A 23235-nucleotide genomic window follows, 5' to 3' on the forward strand; every position below is an offset into this window, starting at 1 on the left:
TAAGAAACATATTTATTTTCCTAGAAATCATTTCTAAAATAATATTTTTAATCTTAACAAACACATCCTAAGTAATTATTAATCATATACTCATAGTATTGCATACTAAAAATTGAATACGCTCTCGATCCATGAATAGATGTTGATTGTCAAATAATAAATTATTATACTCATGGAAACATCATACCATTAGATACTTAAATCAACATTTCATACACATATAGAGTATTACTACTTATATATTAGCGAAAGATAATACATTTTTTTCAATAGTTATCAAGGTTCTTATTTTTAGTTTTTTTACCAGAAACATATTACGGAATAATTTTATTAATTATATTTTAAAATTTATTATTAATATATCATTGTTAAAATAACATTTAGGATAAAAATAAAGAAAATGTGTATACTCTACTAATTAATTTAATTTTAGACTCTCAATTATCTAGAAGTTTAACTTGACTATTAGTATTTTATAGAATTACTTAACGATAATGATAAAGTCAGGCAAAAATAATTAATTTTTTTAATTTATTAAAATAAACAAGTAAAATATTATTTTATTATTATAAGAGTCAAATTAATAAATTTTCGTTAAAATAACAATTAGGATAAAAATAAAGAAAATGTGCATACGCTACTAATTAATTTAATTTTAGTCTCTCAATTATCTAGGAGTTTAATTTGAATATTAGTATTTTATAGAATTACTTAAGGATAATGATAAAGTCAGGCAAAAATAATTAATTTTCTTAATTTATTAAAATAAACAAGTAAAATATTATTTTATTATTATAAGAGTCAAATTAAAGATAACATTTACGATTTACTTTATTAATTATAATTAGTGGATATGAATTGATTTTCGAGAAAACTCTCAGCCAATAAGAGGATAACATTTTCCTTGATTCCTATAATTGATTCTTCTCATTATTTATCCTTTCTACAATCTCTTCTCATTATATGTTATGTCAGCTCATTTTTACTTGTCATATTTGGACTTATATATTCAATTAAAAAAATAATTTATAGGTTAAATAATTAATACTAAAAATATAATATAATTTTTTAAGAAATTTATTCTTAATATATGAAAATTGACAATAAAAAAAAATAATATTTTTGAATAATGGACAAGTAAAAGACGGATGAAGTATGTACTCCCTCCGACCCTTTTGACTTGTGAAATTTTGACTTGACACACCTCTTAAGAAAATAATGATTGATATAATGAGTTTATCATTTTACTCTTATTAGTTTATAGAGTTTTAAACATATTTACTCACTACATTTTTTAATAATATTAATTTAATGTATAATAGGAGAATTTTTTTTTAATTTATTAAATATATTTGACAAATAAATAGAAACGGGGAAAGTATCTATGAAATTTATGCCAAATGGAAGAGGAAAAAAATGGAAGTGGACCAAAGCCCGCGTCTTATGATACTTGTGGCAAATAGAAAAGTGAGGTTCATCATATTCTTCAATGACAGGGCAGGATTTGTAATTAAATTAAAAAGATTGGACTTTTCTTAAAGCTCTTGCTGAGATACAAAAAATAAAGCAAGAAATACAATTTTTTAAAGCAAGTTTATCTTGCAAAATCTTTTGTAAGACTAATAACATTTATGACAAATAGAAAGTGGGAACCTTCATATTCACCATGGGCAGGGCATAGTTTGTAATTAAACATAAAAAAGAGGATCTTTTTAAGAGTTCTTACTTAGGTTCAAATAACAATGCAAAAGTTACAACATTTTAAAGCAAGCTTATCTTGCAATTTTTTTAAAAGACTTTAATACCTCCAAACCTTAATTTAATGTCAGAACACTAACATGTTGAAACAGTCATTTCTAATATATTGAAATATATAATCATTTCTAATATATTGAAATATATAATCATTTCTATTATTGTTTATTTGTTATAAATAGATGTGTTATATTCATATATAATGTAATTCAATTTTCCTTTAGTTTATTGTTTAGGGTGCGCTTTCGTATATCAATACCAATATTTAGATATTTTTATAGCAATGGAAATATTTTGTTCACTACATTTAATTTGTTTCTCCTTAATTGTTATGCTTGAGTTATCATGTCCTCTTTAAATACATTTTTCATCTTAAAATTTTTACAATTATTTTTCTAAACTTTATACTTAATAATATAACATACATATAATAATTTACTATTTTATATACATAATATTATTAATTAACGCAATATACACATACAAAGTACATACACTTAACTAGTATCATTGTCTTGTTTGTTTCAGCTATGAACACTTCTTGATTTATAAGTGCGTAGAGAATTGGCCTTACTGGATTCTCTTTAAAGTGGCTTACACTTCACACATACATATGTGATTTCTAAATGTGTTATCCCATAGATACACCATTCGATATACCTTGTAATACACTTAGAAATCATTAAAAAGTCTTTATGTCTTTATTCTTGTTACTGAACATTGTCTCATCATGAGAATAGACCATAAAATAATTTTGACAATGTTAAATTATCGTCATTGACTTTGTTTGATCTCCTTGAACCTAGATCTTGGGATTTCTAATCTTCTAGGTAAAGTTACCGTCACAATGACTTGTCCTCGGTCATAGTCCCATTCCATTTGATGATCTATCAACTCCCTCTCTAGTTAAGCCTTTTGTAAGTGGGTATGGCACATTATCCTTTGACTTTACATAGTCAATTGTGATAGTTCCACTAGAGAGTAGTTTTCGAACAAAGTTGTATCTTCGTTGTATGTGACAAGGCTTACCATTATACATAATGCTCCCAACCCTTTTTGTTGTAGCTTGACTATCACAATGTATGCATATAGGGGCCATTGATTTTGGCAAAATGGAATGTCTTTTAAGAAATTTCGGAGCTATTAAGCTTCTTTGTCGACCTTGTATGAGGATATGAACTTAGACTCCATTGTAGAGAGAACAATACATGTTTGTTTGGATGATTTCTAGGATATTGCTCCTTCACCAATGATGAAAATATATCCACTCATTGTCTTAGTTTTATTTGATCCAGTAATTCAATTTACATCACTATATTCTTCAACGATTGTTGGATACTTGCTATAATGTAAAACAAAGTTTTGAGTGTCATCTAAGTTTCTCTAAAACTCTTTTCATTGCCATCCAATGATTTTGGTTGGAATTACTTGTGTATCGACTTAGTTTACTTATATCACAAGTTATGTCTGGTCGTGTACAATTCATGATGTATATCAAACTTCTCAATAATCAGGCATAACCCAATTGAGACTGATTTTCACATTAATTCTTAGCGAGATCAATATTCACATCATTGATGTTTTTACACTTTTGAAGTTTAAGTACTTGAATTTTTTAAGTACCTTTCAAATATAATGAGATTGAGACAATGCTACACCGTGAGGAGTTTTATGAATCATAATTCTCACTATCAAATTGACAACTCCTAGATCTTTTATATCGAACTTACTAGCAAACATACACTTAATAATATTTATGTTACTAGTGTCGTTATTCATTATCAACATATCATCCACATAAAGACATACAATAATCACTCGATTAAAAGTATTTTTAATGTAAACACATTTATTACATTCACTGATCTTAAATCTATTTGCCAACATAAGTTGATCAAACTTTGTTTGTCATTGTTTGGGTGCTTGTTTTAGTCTATTAAGTGACTTAATAAGTTTGCATACCTTTTTTTTTTTTATCAAGAACCAAGAAACCTTTAGGTTATTCCATGTAAATTTCTTCCTCCAATTCTCCATTTGAGAAAATTGTTTTGACATCCATTTGATGGATTTCAAGGTCATATACTACAACTAGGATAATTAACATCTGAATGGAAGTAATCCTAGTTACTGATGAGTATGTGTCAAAATAATTAAAACCTTCTTTCAGTCTAAAGCATTTGACGACAAGTCTTGTTTTGTATTTGTCAATAGTTTCATCAACAATTTCATCAACTTTCATTTCCTTTTGAAAATCTATTTTAAACCCAAGGTTTGTTTCCCGGAGGAAGATCAACCCGCTTCCAAGTATGATTACTTAAGATTGAATCAGTCTCATCATTGACCGCTTATTTTCAAAAGGATGACTCCGTAGAGAACATAACTTCCTTGAATGTTTGAGGCTCAATTTCAAGAAGAAATGTTACAAAATCAAATATCAAAAGAGAGTAGATGTCCTTTGACGTTTGTTATGCCTTGAACTTTCTTTATTATGTACATTCTTCTTTGGGTCTTTCTGAGGTCGTTTAAACAACTAGAATCTAGTTTTATACGGTTGTATAGATGTGTTCAAGAAACTCAGTGCTATTAGATTCAATTGTCGTATTTTCATGAATATTTGGATGTTCAGATTTATGAACCAAAAATTGACATGCCTTATTATTTTTGGCATATTCAACGAAAACATACTCCACAATTTGATGTTCTATTTTGACCTTTTTAGGTATAAGAACTTGGACTTTGGATAGACACCTCACACTTTGAAATATTTCGAATTGAGTTTTCTTTCTTTTCATTTCTCATATGGAATAGCCCGTGTTTTTATGTGGGGCACTTTGTTGAGTATTCGATTTGCTGTAAGGATAGCTTCCCCAACAAGTTTTGTGGTAAACCCAAACTTATAAGTAAGACAATCATTATTTTCTTCAAAGTTTAATTTTTCTTTTCCGTAATATCATTGCATTGAGGTGAGTATGGGGTATTAATTTGATGGATGATTCCATTTTTCAAACATATTTCTACAAAAGGAGATTCATATTCTCCACCTCTATCACTTCTAATCATTTTATCTTCTTATCCAACTGATTTTCAACTTTTTTTTTGTATTGCCTAAACGTTTCTATAAACCTCGTTGGCAAAATGATGCGTACATACCCACGCGGCTACGCCAATTAATAAATGTTGCATATATATATATATATATTCTATTTAATAACAAATCTATATTTACAGAAATAAAAAGAAGTATTTAACCAAACCCAAATGAAGAAAAAAAAAATTCAATATCACTGTTATGCTCAGTCATAACATAGGTTTGGATCAGATTTAAATAAAAGAGGACTTGAATTATATTTAATTTGGTCGGATTTTGGGGAGTAAAATAATGGGTGAGGTAATTATTAAAGCAATGTGACATTTTAAAAAAATAAAATTAAAACTGTTTTTAGATTTTTTTTTCTTTCATTTAGTAAATATATATTTGTTAATGAAATGATAAAATATGCCTTATTTATTAGACATCGAGGATATATATGTAATATTTATTACATGATAAAAATATATATACATCATTTTATTAATGAGGAGTATATCCATTTTAAATATTTTCTTTGTCCAGTAATAATTTTTCACTATTGACTTGACACACACCTAAATAAATAATAAATAATATAGGTAATATTGCTACATTATTCTTTGAAAATATCAAACTTAATGCTTTGAAAAATGTAGTAGATATTGAATAGTACTCCCTCCATTTCAAATTAATTGAATTGTTGAGGTGTTTTACACCCTCTAAGAAAAGAAGATTAAGACATAAATTAGACATAACTTTCCATTTTTACCCTTATTAATTATTGTCAAATTTATGATTTAAATAACTAAACATTAATTAATAACTAATTCCAATACTAACTAATGAAGGATAAAATTGGAAGAACATTCTAAAAGTATGAACAATTAAGTTAATTTGAAATATGAAAAATGACTCAACAATTCAATTAATTTAAAAGGAAGGGAGTATTTAAATAACAATGATAAGATAGATAGACTCTTGATTTTATTGTTGAATAATTATTTTTTCGTTTTTAAAATAATAGACATGTAAAAATGGACAGAGTAAGTAGAAAAATTGAGGATATATTTGCCTTTTTAGGGTAAGAGGAAATGAAATAAAGGACTAGATTACAAGTCAAAGAATTAGAATTCAAATAATCAACCAACTGAAATTGTCGGGTCGTTTGGTTGGGAACTAGTTATCCCAAGATTAATTATTCTGGGATTAATTATTTTGGAATAACTTATCCCATTCTATGTATGAGATAACTTATCTCATCACTATAATATAAATGATGGATAAGTTATTCAAACATGTCAACCAAACAAGATACCAAACTTTTATCCAGGACTATATATTCTTATCCCTCAGATCAAACAAGATTTTTTTATTTCCGTCTCAAGGATATATAGATTTCTCGCCTCCCACCACAACCATGGATGATTAGAATAAAATATAATAGTTTAAATAGTTAGTTATGTTAAACTATGGTTTGGCGGTAATATGCAGTTTCCAGTTTCTCATTATTTCACTTGCCAGCTACAGTAACAGCAACACCGTACTGAACAGAAAAGGACCAATAATCATCCAACAAAAAAGAAAACAAAAAAAAACCATTTTTTTCTTTGTCCCAATCTCCTCCTCTTCTGCTTCTTCTTCTTTATTATGGCCAATTTTCCAACTTTAATTTCTTTTAATTTTCCTAATTAAACTACTTTATTCCCACTTCAAGAATTGTCTTTTTTTTTTTGGTTTGGCAAGCTCAAATTTGCATCTTGTTTGCTACTGGGAACTGCAGGTTTGTCTTGTTTTCTCTAGCTGTTTTTCTCTTTTATACAAAGACTTGTTTTTTTTTTGCTGTTTTTGTTTTTTGGGTATTTTCTTATTTGCATTTTTTTGGTTTTTTATTTCAAGAATTGGGTTAATTTTAGTTTAAAATGCAATCTTTGGTGTTTCTTTTACACTGGTTGGAGCTAGTGTGGAGATTTATCAGATGGGGTTCTTGTATATTTGGGAAATTTTGTTAGTTGTACTTGGTGATAATCATGAGGAGTATTTTAGTACTACAATCTTGATTTTGCAGTAGTAATCTGTTGCAACTATCTGGAGATCTTTTAGAGTTTCTGCTTCTATGTATTGTGATACATTAGGCTCTTGCAATGTGGATATCTGATCTTTACTAGTTCATAACTTCTGCTGGTTTCTTTTCTGAAATGGGGATGGTTATCTTGATTTCTTATGTGGATATTGCAGCAAGGGTATTTTATGCTGTTCAGCATAGTACAGAATTTTTGTGATTTTTCTTTCAAAGTGATGGTTTTTGTAGAGAAGACTTAATCTTTGTGGATAGTGGATAGTTTGATCATTTTGGCAAGTCAATCTTGTTTGAGCTTTTCGAGACTTGTTTGTTATGGATACTACTTGTAAAAAATAAAAATAGGCTTTTTGTTATCATGGTTCTTTGTTTAATGGTATTGCTGATGCTAAAGTTTGTGAGGTAAGGTCTGCGTAAACTCTACCTTCTCATCACCTCACTCTGTGGGACTACACTGGGTATGTTGTTGTTGGTAAGTGTTCTGCTCATTCAAATAGGCCAATCTCTTGGTAGTCTTCTTTCAAGTAGATCCTTTTCATTTTCAGTAGTTTAGTTCTGCCAGTAGTCCTAGTTGCGGTGTTAGTTAAAGACGCAGCAATTCATCGCCTTACAGAGCCCGAGAGGTCTCATATCTGTATCTAATGGCTGCTGCTTATTCTTTTAGATTCGTGGCAGAATGTAACTTATAAGTAAAGACAGCGGGGACCTTTAGAGAATTGCACATTTGAGCTACCAGATTGAAGCTGAAAATTCTCTTTGGTTTGGCATTCGATAATCCATGCTAATCTCATCTCATGTTGGGAAATTAGTTGTAAATCACCTAGAGTATCTGGATAGACAGGATGCAAAGTTATCAAGTATACTCATCCAACTCTTCTATGTTGAATAACAGATTGGAGAAACTGTCATGCATTTTTGAAATTGTTCCTCATGCTTATGCACCTTGATAATTGATTTCCTTATTGTTTCCCCTGATGGAAAGAAATTTTGAACTTCGTCTTCATGAAAGATCCTCCCTTTTCAGTTGTGGCCATCTGTGGAAATAATGTTTTAGTTCTTGTATACAAGATCAATAACAATTTATTGCTTCTCAACGCTAGCATGCTTGGGTTGCTAATGATCTGAGTCACCTCAAAATAGTGGATATTCTACCCTGAATCGTCTCCTTTTTCACAATGTCCCTTCCATCACATTCATTGTTCTGACTTCTACTGATATCCATTCAAGCTCCCATCTGACACCATGCTCTTGCGATACAGGTTATGTTTGATCCCTTGTAGCTTCAATATTTCATCTTGTTATTCCTTGTCATGCCTTGGGGATCACAACTATGTTGTACAGTAAGTTTATTTTTCTCTCTGTGAAAATAATGGGGAAAGATCAATTGAAATGTGAAAGAATAGGATATAGAGAAAATCAAAGGAGAAATGAGGATATGAAAGTGAAAAAAGATGACATGACCATATTTCCATCCAAAGCTGATGGAAAGAAGAGTGAGGATGAAATGGGTGAGATATTCTTAGCCTAATGATAAGAAAATTGAACCAATGTGGGACATGATAGTGGATTAGAAAGTTAAATTCAAATCCACTTGGATTGTTTTCTTTCTTTGTCCTTAATCCTAATTACAAATGTAGGCAGGGAGGTGTAAATCAAAATTGTAAAAAAGAGACACATATCAGTATATACCTATAGAATAGACCAAAACAATTACTTTATGGTGTTACTACTTTATCATAATAAAGATAAAATACTTAATGAGCATGAGTGATTTCCTTGATAATGTTATAGCCGCATATGCATGTGGAGAGGAAAGCATGAGGGGAGTGAAGGAGTTCTCAAGACTCATTTGGTTCACAGTTAAGAATCACAGTCAAAGGTATGTACCCTTGAAGGAAGAAGGACAAGCATGTGGGGAAGCATTATTTTCGGAGATCTATTCAAGATTGGAGTGGGATGAAGTGGATAGTTTCCTTCAGAGGAATGTATAGTGCTATAGGGAAAATGACAAAATACTTTTTTTTTTTGTACGGAAAAATGACAATATTGTGGAAATGGGTAAGCAGCAAATGCTTTTTTATGAATTCATACTATAACTACCTGCTCAATGGAGGTGATACGAGGACCATGTGGAAGTCATGTGGAATACTAAAACACCTGAAGGTGGGGTTTTTATATGGTATACTATGTCCGATCCTAACCTAATGTCAGATAATCTGAAGAAGAGGAGATGTTTATAGTAAGTTGATGTCACATGTGCTAGATGAATGGGAAGGATGTGGACCATCTGTTACTACATTAGAACCTTGTATAAAGTGACCTGCTTCTCTTGGGTGGTAGTCAATAATGCTTGCCTGACACATTTCTTCAAAGAAGATGCATCTTTCTACGTAGCAGATGTCAACTATATGGGGTTGATGTAGAAACCAACCATAAACCATTTGGTTATTCATCGCAGTGTGGGTTATGCCAAGTAAACCTCACAACTGCTAGTTGATGGAACAGTGGCAGAACAGGAACAAGAAATCATAGTGGTGGAAGACTCTCTCAACATGCATATGGCGGACAGTGTGAAGGGAAAGAAACACTAGATGTTTTGAAGATAAGCCAAACACAGTCAAACAGATCAAGTTTAATTGTATTTTTTTGTCATCTTATTGGTGTAAGGAGGCGTTTGTAAATGATGCAGAATCAATTCTTAGCCTCTTAGAATCCTTATTAGATAAGAAAGGTATTCAATTTTCGGTTTTTGCTCAACCTGCAATTACTTCACACTTCTTTAATGCTGCTTCTGTAATACAGTTAACTTCCTCTTAAAAAAAAACTACATTACTACCTTGTAGTAGAATTGTCTTAAATATGAGCATCTCAAACAATGGAAAAGTATTTGACAAGCTGGTACGTGGAAAATATGGATGCTAGGAAGAGGAGAGATGGAAAGTCGAGCAACTCCTCTTGCACGTTTTGGCCAATTTGGGTGTAAATGACAGAAAATCAAGATTTTTTGTTTCATTGATATTTTTGGTGAAAAAGGAACCTTCTTTTTTGCATAGATGGGTTGATGGATCCTTGGAAACATGATGACACTATCTCGGTGTGATATTCAGTGCAAAAATTTTGATTTTATCAAAAAATGGAGTTCACTAATTAGAGTAGATCAACTATGCTCCTCAGAAGTTGAAAGATATTGTTTCAATTTCATCTTACTACATGGTCCGAAGAGATATGAGTGTCGTGCACTCAAAAATGATGTTTGCTTTATCCTGAAATTTTATGCTGAAGTTTGATCTTCTTATTTTACACAGTTTGTGGACTTGTAATTCTTTTTGAATCTTTCTTCCATTTTATTCTCAGGTGATTTCTTCTCCTTTATTGAGAGATCTTCAAAGTAGTAATACAAGTTATTGCCATGGCGTATTGGAGCTTCAGGGAGATATTTAGTGTGCTTGCAGTTAGCTAAAATGAAGACCACACAGGTACTTGTGTTTATATCTTACTAGGTCTCCTTTTGATGTGTTCAGATCCTTCATGTCATTCTCTGGTTTGATTTATGGAATTTACTTTTTTGGCAATGCTATCTATTTTGTTCGAAAAGTTTCTCAGTGCAAGTTATGACTCAATTAACTCGCTGCTTACTCTTGTGGCTTATTTTATAAAGCTGAGTAATCTCCGTTCTGTAATCACGATGTTCCTCTTTATCCTGTTATAGTTAACTATTTATTAACATTCTCTTCTTATAGAGCCAGCAAATATGTATGCATATGAAAATTCTGAAACCATTTTTGCTATTAGATTCTTTTGGTAAGTTGTAACTTGTTGTTCAGATATGGAACTTTTTTTTCTTAAATTGTTCATTGTAACAAATTCAGGATCTACAAAACACAACTGAGAAACAATCTTCAACTCAGGCTTCTCATGAGGCCCAAAGTGACCAGCAGAACAATGCAACCGATATACCTGTAGCAGATTCAGGTTCAGTTTCTGCATCAGGCAATGACAACCGAAAAGTTTCACGTGAAGATATTGAGCTAGTAAGATAGTTCTTCATTCAGACACATACTTTTATACAAGTATGTGTGTGTAGGGGAAGTTTCCGTTCTCTGTCGCACCTTGTTCTTTAACTTATTATGACACAAATGGTGATGTAGGTTCAAAATTTGATTGAACGCTGCTTACAATTGTATATGAACAAGGATGAAGTGGTTAAAACACTTCTTAATCGTGCAAGGATAGATCCCGGATTTACAGCTCTTGGTATGTTAATCAAAAATGAAATTGTTGGTGATTATAATGGTTATGTATTTGCTGCTTAATTGAAATATGTTTTCTCATATTTATCATTACTTTGGTTATAATGTATGTCAGTTCTCAGTCATTTATACCTTTTCATACTGAATACAGTTTGGCAAAAATTGGAAGAGGAAAATGCAGATTTCTTTCGGGCCTACTACATTAGGCTTAAACTGAAGAAACAAATCATCTTGTTCAATCATTTGCTTGAGCACCAATATCATCTGATGAAATATCCTGTGCCTCCGAAGGTTCCATTGACTCCGATGCAGAATGGGATAAATACCATGCCAGGTAATTTTATTTACCGTTGTATCATTTCATTCAATTTCATATTCTTTTTTTTTCTTCGTCTTCCTGCCGTTTCATATTCTGAAAAGGATGGGGACCATCACCCTTTTCCTTCGGGAGTGTAGGTTCTGCTTCAGATATGGCATGTGCTTTTTTATTCCCTTCTCATAAGCTTAAACTGTATTAATCTACAAAAGTCATACTTTTGTTTCTGGGAAAATGAAACTATTTCTTCAAGGAGCTTCATTTTAACATTGTCCAACTGTATATCATGAAAAAAAAACTAATTTGGTTGGCTGTCGATGTTAGAGGCTTTCAGTTGAGTTCCCTATTTAGTTTGTGTCATTCGCTTTTATGACTTAATTTGGATTAATACTGCTTTCTTGGAGAACTAAATGGGGGCATCCATGAGAGGAAGCATAACGAGTTAAGACAATAGAAGTTGTTGTACTCCTTCCCTTTCATCCTTCTTCATTTCTGGAACAACGTTAAACTATCGCATCCTTTTGAAGTGGACTTAAGCTACTTTAAGTGAACAGGAACTTTGTGTTATCTACAGAGCTATTGAATAATATTCTTGTATACTTTATTGCCATTATTGTTGATTGCCTCTTGTTTTCAGTGCAGTCAACAACTTACCCATGGGATACCCCGTCCTACAGCAACCTCCGCATCTGGCTGCAGGTCAACCTCATTTTGATCCGATGGGCATGTCCAGTTGCCATGTGGTTAATGGTGTGCCTGCACCAAGCAACTATCATCCAATGCAAATGAACTCTGGAAATGAGTGAGAATTCATTTTTTATAGGCTTTAAACTTCCTTTTAAACTTTGAAATGTGAGACTATACCTATAAAAATCCATAAACACTTCCCAATTCGACGTGTTTTCCCTATAGGATTCATGTTTATCTTATATACTCACCATATTATACTTGCAAAGATCTTGAATTTAACTTTACTCCGTGACAAGTATATACATTTCATGCTTCATAGAATTTGGTGAGAACTCTCGCCACTTCTCGTTGTTTAAGTAGCACTGAGGTTGGTGAAAGAGATTACTTTTCTTCTCAATCCCTCGTGTTTTTGTTTAGGTTTTTGCCCACAGGGGTGGTGCTAGGGCGCCTCAAGGGGTTCATCTAAACCCCATTCGTCCAAAAATTACACTATATATACAAGGTCAAATATGTTTATGGGCTTAAAATGATGAAAAGCTATTTCTATAGTAGATTTTTAAAAGAAATGGTATGGCAAATGTCACTTTACATTTTCCTATTTATTGACAGTATGGTGGTAGAAACGAGTGCATCCGATGTAGCACCAGCTGTTCCACCTAGCAATGCCATGTCTGATATGCCTGTAAGCCCTGCATCAGTAGCTTCCAGTGGCCACTTCCCCTTCACCGCTTCGGAGATTTCTGGGATGGGAATTGACACATCAGTGCTTGACTCTTCGTTCCCATCTGATGTAGCAAGTTCAGTAGGATTGCAACTTCCACCAGATAATGGTGTTGGTAATTCTAGAGATTTGCTGAGATCCTTGGATCAGATTCCTTGGGATTTCAGTCTTTCGGATCTAACAGCAGACTTGTCAAACTTGGGAGGTAATTTTCCTCATACATAATTCAAAAACTTTATTAATAGTACGACTCCTGGAAAGCAAAATCTGACAGAGGTTTTTGCTCCAATACTAATTGCAGATTTAGGATCTCTAGGAAACTACCCTGGTTCCCCCTTTTTGCCTTCCGATTCAGATATTCTGCTTGATTCTCCAGAACAAGAAGATATAGGTGAGAATTACTACTTTCTTGCCCATGTAGTCTTATGCTTTGAATCAGAAACAGATTGAGAAGTTCAAAAAAGCATTAGCTTTAAGTATCTCTAAATCTATGTGCTTTTTCTGAAATTATTTAGATAGATTTAACGGCTGGAGTCTTCTAATAGTCGGTATTCCTTTCTTTACTTTGAAATCTTGTAAGGAATTCGACTCTGATCCTCGTGAATGGAGTCTTGCTTTTATGCCCTGTGTGACATGGTTTAGTCATGAACATTTAAATACTGATACATGATTACTCCATGGCCTTAAAAAAAAAAATAGTTTTTGCATTTGCATATTAAATTTACACTCTCAACGAAGGTATGGACATTTATTACAAGAAACAATGTATTACCCGGAAACAAGGCATGTCTAGAAAAGTTATCTGTCTGAGGATCATGAATAAGTTTCTTGGGCATGAACATTTCCCACTGTTAAAAGATGACATGACTCGATCTAGCTAAACTTTGTATGCTTTTCTTAGAGTATAAAATAATCATTCTTATGCTTTTGGTTTGGCTTTGTTTTAGTTGAGGAGTTCTTCGTTGATGTTGAAGCTGCCCCAGGGCCTGCAGCATGTCCTCAATCAGATGAAGAGAAGTCCTAGTTTAAGTTGACACGAACACGTGCTTAATTCCATAGCCAGAATAAGGAGTTTGGCGTAAAATGATCTGATCAGCTAAGAACATTGATTTACCTGTGGTAGGTATGTCTATGTAGTTATTAACCCAACTTTTCTGGTGCCAATGACTTACCTCGCTTTATTCTTATACTGATCGAGTTGCACTATTTTCTATTCTAATAGATTTCACTTCCCTAGCTTGCGCGACTCGTCATTTGTAGAAGTATGTCAGGATATGTCAGTTTCATTCCTTTTGATATTATTAAGCTTGTATCTTGGGTACTGAACATTAACAATCAGATAAAATCTGTTAACCAACTGCTAGGGGTGTACAAAACCGAATCGAAAATCGAACCAAACCACAAATTGAATCAAACCGAACAAAAAACCCGACTAGTGGTTTGGTTTGACTTGGTTTGGTATTGGAAAAAAACCCCCGACTATATTTGGGTTAGTTTGGTTTTAACTAAAAAAACCAACCTGACATTATATATGTAATTTTAAAATTTTATTTTATACATAAAAATATTTATATTGATATAATTTTAAAATATTTCTTATACTATTTCATAGTTTTTTATCTTTTAATATATTATTTCAAGTTTAAAACTTAGACTTCGGAATGGTCCAATAAAGATTATAATTCATAGATGTTGATAATTATAATAAAACTTAAATCAAAATCAATTTAATACTAATGCAAAAGGAAAATTAATTCAACACTAAGAATGACAATAATATTGAATATTTGTTCTTTAGTTTTACATTGGTTTAGACAATTAAAATACATAATCTAATTTTAATTTTCCTTAAATATTTAGTAATGTAACTAATACTTATTAAACTTATTTTAGCATGATTTAGTACTTTTAAATTATGATCATTTTCATTATGACTTTGCAATATTTATTTTATATGATGATTTCATTATTATTTTTTATTGAATATTTTAGTGTCATCACTCATCTCATATTTTATGTTATTTTCTTAAGAAACACCTTATTAGATAATTGTATTTTGGTTGGACTAAAGAAATATTTGGAACACAAGTTAATTATATGTTTGTATGCAAACTTTACTGAAAAAATCCAAAAATCTGAAAAAATCCGAGGTTTATTAGTTTGGTTTGAAAAAATTCGACACAATGGCGGTTTGTTATTTGAAAAACCCGAAAAAATCTGAATTTTATTAGTTTGGTTTGGTCTATAAATTTAAATTTTTTACACAAATGATTTGGTTTGATATTTGAAAAACCCGAACCAATCCGGTCATGTACACTCCTACCAACTGCTGTACCAATGATTATGCTGTCCAATTGTAAGATGAATGCTATCACTACAAGTGTGTTTTGGTATGGAGGAGAGGAAAACATTTTTTGGTTGGTTAAAATGTTTTCTTGAGGAAAGCAAGTTACTTAAAAATCAAGAAAATTACTTCAATGGTTGGAAAAGAAAACAAGTTTCATAATTGACATACGAAGCTCATAAATATGTCTGGGACACTATTTTAGCTCACTTACCAAACACCAAAAAATAAGTAAGAAAAAAAAATATTTTCCTTCATACCAAACGTACCCTAGAGTCAAATGTATGTAAAATGAATTGTATGTTGTAAAATTGTTGTACAAATCACGAAAATAATAAGAAATTCTTGAAAGCTTGAGGTATGTATAACACTGTCCTTAAGAATATTTTACTGGTAAAGTCTCTTTGAGACCAATTATTGTTTAGTCTTTTCTTCAATTTATGTTCTTTGGTTTACTTCTGATGCACCAAGGGAGTAAAACACTCCCTACCAAAAAGTTCTTCATTCTCGTGACTTCGACCCAAAACATCTTATTAAGGGTGAAGAGATCCCAACCAGCCCACCACACACCTCAATTGTGAATAAGTAATAGAGTATTTGGGAACTCAGATTGGATGATGCAATGGGACATGTAATTGCTACTTATGATCTTCTTAATACATCTGATCATTCTCACATGAAACTCAAAGTGGATAGGGTTACATGGAGGGCCAAAACTTCCTTTAAATTCTTTAATATTTGGGTTGATTATTCAACTTTTGATAATATTGTAACGTCAATATGAAACCAACAGAGTCCAAAAGGGAAGATGCCCAAAATGTGGACAAAACTCAAAGCTCTTAAACATGCTCTTAAGAGTCTGAATAAGGAGGAATTCTTGAATATTCCAGAAAAGATCACCAAAGTCAGAATGAATATTTCCCATGCCCAAATCCAGATAGTTGCACAATGCTTAGATGAACTATTCTTTAAAGAAAAACAATGTCTACAGGACATTGAAAGATGGAGTAATATTTAAGCAAGTGCCCTGAGATAGAAAATCAAGAGCTCACTGGATAAAGCTAGGAATATTTACTTGTGCGTTTGGCAGTATTTTTTCATAGTATATATCAAACAACAAACAACACTTTGAATTATTCATTCAAAGAGGGATATTTCAAGCTTCAAGAATAGCAGGGATCTGATCGATTACTTCAAGTGCTTCCTGTACCAGCTGTTACTTCGTTTGCTTGTAATAGTGCTTATATTGTAGGATTCGTTTCGTTGTGATAAGAAATGTTTCAACTTGTGTGAATCATTGTGAGTTCCGAGTTAGAGTTAACTCTGTTCTTACTCCAAAACCTATATTAATCAGGATACGATTAGTATATTGGGTAGTGTGGTATTTACTCTAGCTCGTCTAAGTAATAAGAGGTGTTACTTAGAGTTGGAATTAGCAGGCTAATCTCGGTTTGTAACTGGCTTTTACTTTTGCTTAGAGAAGATTAGTGAAAAGCATTTCTAAAAGTCCTGGCAGGCCAGGTCGTGGTTTTACTCCCTTGAGCAAGGGGGTTTCCACGTAAACTCTCTTGTCGATCTTTATTTTTTCAGCACTTGTTTCTTTACTGTTTTAGTTTCGACTGTGCTGAGGACCTGGTCCCATTGATACAAGTGGACGCATACATTCCATCAGGCTTATTGAGCTCAACTGTTTGTGATTCCTTCTAAGATTATACAACTTATTGAGGCCTACTGCAAAACTTACATCTGGTCAGGAACCAACACTATTACAAAAAAGGGCCTTAATAGCCTGGGACAAGATGTGCCTTTCCAAGATGCAAGTGGACTAAATCTTAATAACCTACAAATATGGAACAAGGTAGTAGTGGAAAAGATATGTTGGGATCTAGCTCATAAGTTGATAAGATGGATTTACAGTTTCTACATCAAGAACCATCATATTTGTCACTATCCAAAAATTGAGGTCATGATGACACACATCCAAACCCAACCTGATATGTAAGTCAAAGAATTTAACTCAGGTGGTATAAGCAACCACACATACGAGACTCCTAGAGTGGAGTCAAGCCACAAATGAAGAAACAAAAAATAAAAGAGGACAACAAGATAATTCCCAAAACCTGGTATCATAAGCATAAAGAGAATCTACTATATCACTAGAATGTAAAGTACATCTCAAATCTTTGAAACAAAAATAAAGACCGTAAATAATAGATGGAGTCTAACGAAAATCTGGAAAGCAAAATCTCATCACGACTCCCAATAGACTCAACCAGCTAGATCCAATCAACCACCACGAGAAACACTCTGACTAGGATCTACATCAAAAGGATAACAAAAGTAGGGGTAAGTACAATCCATATGTACTCACTAGGCTTGCCCGACTGAGTATAAATTAACTATTCAAACCTATTAAAAAAACTATGAAACACTTCCTCCTGCATATAGAAAGTATTATTCCAGCATCAGTGCAGTGCTTTCATTTTATATAAGAACGACGTGAATAAAGATAACGCGTAAGGTTATAAACAATTTCTCATATCAGAGGCAAATTACACAACAAACAAAGCTAGTCAATGCAATGCAATGATGTGATGAAACCAAGGATGTCGCACAATCTATCGTATACACTTTGCTGAGCTTTAGCTTCCGGAGAAGGACCCATAGGGCACTTGCAGTCCATATACCAATCTCACGATCTCAATATTTCATTAACTTGCCACCTAGATCATGGTCAAGGATACATAAGTTGTCTCATTTTCTTTATCAAAATAATATTTCCACATTTCTCATATCACCATAAATAATAGTATGCTCAATGAGGATAAATGCATTACAATACATACAACACATAAATAGTCCAAAGTTTCCAAATTCGTTAAATAATGATATTCGCCCTCATATAGCAATATAGTGAAAAAATTCATTTAAAACAATTATTTACCATTTGGAAATCATTCCATTTATTTAAGATGTGGTCAAAACCTAATCAACCCCTAACTCGGGCATTTCAAGTCAAACATGCTAGAATAATCATCTCAAACCCCTCTCTCGGGCAATCTCATGAATCACACTCTCAAAGCAAATAGTAATATCACATAAGGCCCCTACACGGGCTAAGCATCACACATAAGCCCCCCACACAAGTAAAACAATACAAAAAACCTACACACGAGTGAAACAATAAAGTTTACAGTTTTCAATATCTTAATATCAAGATATGATCTTATCCCATAGTCTAGTTCGTAAGAATGATCAATTACCCAACCCAGTCTAGAAGAAAGATGAGTCAAACCTACCACGAAGACCAAAACTTCATTCGAATCACTTTACCAATGTTTTTCCTTTATCCATAGTCTTGAATGATTCCCAACTATCAACAATGGAATCTACATGTTAAAAAGGGTTCAAACGATACCCATATTTCTAAGGTTTAGAATCAGATCTAAAATCACCCCAAAAACTCGTAAAAACTAAAAAAAGGGGTAGAATTAAAATTTTGTTGGAAATTCATGTTCATCAAGTGAAAAGGAGTCTATGGGTGAAAACCTAAGTGAAAACAAGTCCAAATCGATTATCAAATTGAGTAAAAACCATTTTCCAACTTTAAGGGAAAAACCCAAAAAATGTCATTTGAAACGCGGTTTAAAATGAGAAATTTTGAAAAATCAGTTTACCCACAATACAAGGAACTTGAATTCCAAAAATCTACAAGGACCTTAAATTCCAAAAATCAATGAAAACACACTCCAAATCGACCTTCAAATCAACAAGTTCTTATTTTTCTACTTTGGGGTTTAAAATATCCACTTCGTGGATAGAAATATGAAAGGGATATTCTTGGGAAATGAGTAAAATAGGGTTAGAAATGCGTACCCAATGTTTAAGAGAGACAAACGCATCAAAAATCACCTCAAACAGACCTTTCTAGCTCCCAAAATGTCAAAAAATATGAAATGAGTTTGAATAGGTTTTTAACTCAGTGATTTCATCGCTAAAACCCGTTTTCCATCGCTAAGAGTCTATTTTTCCATCGCTAAAAGTGTGCACCAACACCCTTTAAAACGTCTTTTTGACCTTCGAAACTCATCTGGAACCCTATAAACACGAACCAATAGTGCAAATTCATCATAAAACATGTTTCAGAACCAATAGAATTGTAGAATTTCAAAAAAAATATTTTATGATAGAAATACCCCTCGAAACCCATTCAGGCCAAAAATTCAACTTTTTACTTAAATATCCAAATCACAACTTAATATATTTGGACTTTAACCAACCACCCTACTTGACCAAACTTGACATTATTGTCATGACCCGAGCCTACATCCTGGACGTGGCCGGCACTCAAGAACCATTGCTGGTCCCCAAGCGAACCCTCATCCTGGCTGACTACAAGCGGAAGACTAACTTAATCATACAAAGCTTAAAACATAATAAAATTCATTGAAACTCAAATAATTAACTCAGAATATAATCATATATTCAACTAGCCAAAACTAGGCAACTCAAGTCTTTAAAACATTTAACAAGATAAATGAAACAGACTTTTGAAACTCTACTGTCTATCTATGAAGCCTCTAACTGACAAAGATGGAAGTCGGGACAAGACCCACGACATCCTAACAACTGATATAATTGAAAGTATAAGTGGAACCCTTCGGAAGCAAGGAGGCTTACCATAGCTAACTCGAACTCCATGTGGTATCAACGAAGCTCCTGTTGATGACCCTGAATACCTATATCTGCATCATGAAACGATGCAGGCCAAATGGCTTATTACGTGGAATGTACGAGCATGTAAAGGGATTTCTAAAGCATCAACATAGGCTTGAACTTGATAGAAAGGAAACATACTTACCTCTTCTGAACTCACTCAACTCAAGAATAAGATACTCAACTCAAAGATATGATACTTAACTCAAAGGTACTCAACTCAATATAAAGCAACAATAAGAGAAACAATATATGGAAAGCTTTTAAAACAGTAGAAAGCAACTCAATGTATTTAAGAATACAATATACTCAAGTTTGCATGTAAGGATACAATATAAACTCTGTTTGTATATGAAAATACAAAATAAACTCTATGTCTATAAGAATACAAAATATCTCTGTGGGAGTTTCTCTAACCGACAACCATCACTATGAGTTATGTGATGATACAACGTCTCGCCCATGCTGCCAAAACTGTCCTATACTTCGCCAGGGTATAATACCTCTCAACTAAGTAGATCCACTAGTCTATGCTAAAAAGCATTAAAGAATCATCTAAAAAGTATTACCCTTTCTACCCACGTTGGCTACATGGTTTATGGGGGCTGTGAGTTATCTGAACTCTCCCCCATATCAATGCTCAATACTACTCCCAAAATATACTAGCTCATATGTTTAAAAACATAACTTTTTCTGTGGTTTGAGATTATTACTCAAAAAATCTTTTTCTTAAAAGAGATGGTACTCAAATTGCTCAAAACTCTTTTGGAAATCTCAATTTCCTCTCATCTTAAATGTGAAAACATTTACTCTTGGGAATACTTAGTTCCCATATATCATTTTAAAGAAAATGAACTCAACTATGCTCTTTCTAAAAAAAATAATTCAAAATCATATTATAATATGATCATTGATGACTCGGGAAGTCATACTGCATAAACATTGATGGTATATCTAGATACCATACTGCTCATACATTGATGGCATACTCGATTGTCATACTAATCGTGTTTTAGAAAACTCTTTTCTCAAAACTCATCTTTACTTTCTCAAAACTCTGTTTAAGAACTCAAATGTTGGCTTTAAAAAGCTTTTTAAAATATAACTCAAATCATAGGGTTCATGTGCAATTATGAACATGAACGACTCAACTTAGGGATCTTAATAGAAATAATGAACCTCAGTACTCAGAACTCAAGACTCAATGATACTACTCATCTCTAGACTGCTCAACTCATAAGGTTCATGCGGAATTATGGGCATGAACAACTAAACTCAAGGACTTCATGGGTAACTTATAATAGTCACATGATTAGGAATATAATCTCAAAGGGATTTGGAACTCAATACTCAAGACTTAGAACTTGAAGATACTACTCCTCTCAAAGATACTCAACTTATGGAGTTCATGCAGAATTTATGGGCATGAATGACTCGAATCGAGGGTACATAACAATATGAAACTTAGGTATACGACTCTTCTCATTCTCATACTTACTTCCTCAAAACTTAGCTCAAATCGACAATTGATCTTAAAGGATTCACAATTGAACTCAAAAACTTTCTTGAACTCTACTCTTAACTCTTTCTTGAATTTGAATTATGAATTCAAGATTTATGATTCATGATATGAAGGATCTCAATAACAATGTAGAAATTCGATAATTAGGAATAAAACCTTTAAAAGAAACAAGAACTCAAGAACTCAAAATCAACTTATCTCAGCAATACTCAAATCTAGGGGTAGAATCCTAGATTTTTCTTCTACTGATTTGAAAGTAGATGTAGGGCGTGAGGATGAACTAGTCCAACACTATGATAGACTTACATACCTGGAAGAACAAGGTTCTTCAAGAATCTTGAAAGGATCTTGAAGAAGAACTTGATTTGAAGCCTTGAAACCCTAGCTTGAAGGTAAACGATCAAGAAAACCTTTCTTGAGATTCTTGACTTAGTTTCTTGAAACCTCTATGGCCAAGAATTATGATTTCATTAGTGATTCATAATTGTATGGAGGAACTTGAGTTGGAAAGATGAAAAAAATGGAATTCTTGGAAAAAAGACTTACCTTGAAGAAGACTCTTGAAAAAGATTGAAAGAATCATGAATGGAGTCTTGTACTTTGATTTTTTCTTAGGGTTTTGCCCTAGGGTTTGAGAGAGAAGAGAATGATCGATTAAAAGATGAAAATCTTATGGGTTTGAGCCTTTTATTAGTCAAGAAATTCGTTTAGCGGGGTCGGCACTCGGAGACCATCGCTGGCCCCAAGCGGACCTTTGGTCTAGCTTACTTAACTCAGCGGAAGACTTAACTCAACAACATAAACTCAAGTAATAGTTTAAATGATAAAATCTTAGCCATAATGGCAACTTATGTCTCAAAACAAAGTATCTGCAAATACATAGCTGGAGACTCAAAACTAACTGTCTGACTGTCTATGAAGCCTCTATAATACTGAGATGGATGTTGGGACAGACCCCACAACATCCTAATAAATAAAACTAGGAAAGCGATATAAAAGAGTCCTACGGAATGCAATGAGGCTCACCACTGACTCTGGAGTGCTCAATTGGATCAACGACGCGCTGGATGCTGATCCTGGTTACCTGCGTCTATATCATAATAAGATGCAGGCCAACTGGCATCAGTACATTGAATGTACGAGTATGGGAGTTGGAATGCTAAACAACAACTTAAGCTTGAAAGGAGTACAAAGGAACACTTACCTTGGCTCTGTTTAACTCATGAATAACTGAACTCAATATAAAGCAATAAGACACATGCAATGTATATAAAGCTTGTAAAATAGTGTAAACAACTTAGTTCGTTAAAGATAAAGCAATAACAAACTCAACTTTACTTACATATAAAAGTAATATAACTTTAGTGGGAGATTCTCTAACCGATAACCACCACTATGAGCCTAAGAGTTGATACAACGTCTTGACCCAGCTGCCAGAACTGTCCTATACTTTGCCGTCATATAGAACGCTTAACTTAGTGGATCCATTAGTCTATGCTAAAAGCATCTTAAGGATTCATCTAAAAAGTATGATCCTTTACTACTCATGATGACTACATGGTTTATGGAGACTTGAGTTAATATGAACTCGCATTCCCATATCGGTGCTCAATACTACTCCCAAAAATATACTTTTAGCTCATATGTTTTTAAAAACATAACTTCTTTCTTTGGTTTTGAGATAATTACTCAAAACTTAGCTTAAAAGCTCTCTTGGAATCGATGCTCCCTTTTTCTTACTCAAATGTGAAAACATTTATAAATTCTTTGGGAA

At 32.7% G+C, this 23235-nt stretch overlaps 1 protein-coding gene across 3 annotated transcripts; it reads left to right on the forward strand.

The window, feature by feature from the left end:
* The first annotated feature begins 6261 nt into the window (after positions 1-6261).
* Positions 6262-14236, forward strand: LOC102583277 (uncharacterized). Of its 3 annotated transcripts, none has more exons than XM_015304206.1 (10): positions 6262-6605; positions 7927-8161; positions 10257-10378; positions 10772-10933; positions 11051-11156; positions 11304-11486; positions 12111-12270; positions 12768-13084; positions 13181-13270; positions 13827-14236. In XM_015304206.1, the coding sequence occupies exons 3-10, from the start codon at positions 10364-10366 to the stop codon at positions 13901-13903; spliced, it is 1110 nt and encodes a 369-aa protein (XP_015159692.1). In that variant the 5' UTR covers positions 6262-6605; positions 7927-8161; positions 10257-10363; the 3' UTR covers positions 13904-14236. The 3 variants fall into 3 exon arrangements, with proteins under 3 accessions (XP_015159692.1, XP_015159693.1, XP_006364944.1); XM_015304207.1 differs by lacking the exon at positions 7927-8161 and adding an exon at positions 8162-8242; XM_006364882.2 differs by lacking the exon at positions 7927-8161.
* The last annotated feature ends 8999 nt before the right edge of the window (positions 14237-23235 follow it).

Source organism: Solanum tuberosum, unplaced genomic scaffold (assembly GCF_000226075.1).
Source record: "Solanum tuberosum cultivar DM 1-3 516 R44 unplaced genomic scaffold, SolTub_3.0 scf00526, whole genome shotgun sequence".
Lineage (NCBI taxonomy): Eukaryota > Viridiplantae > Streptophyta > Magnoliopsida > Solanales > Solanaceae > Solanum > Solanum tuberosum.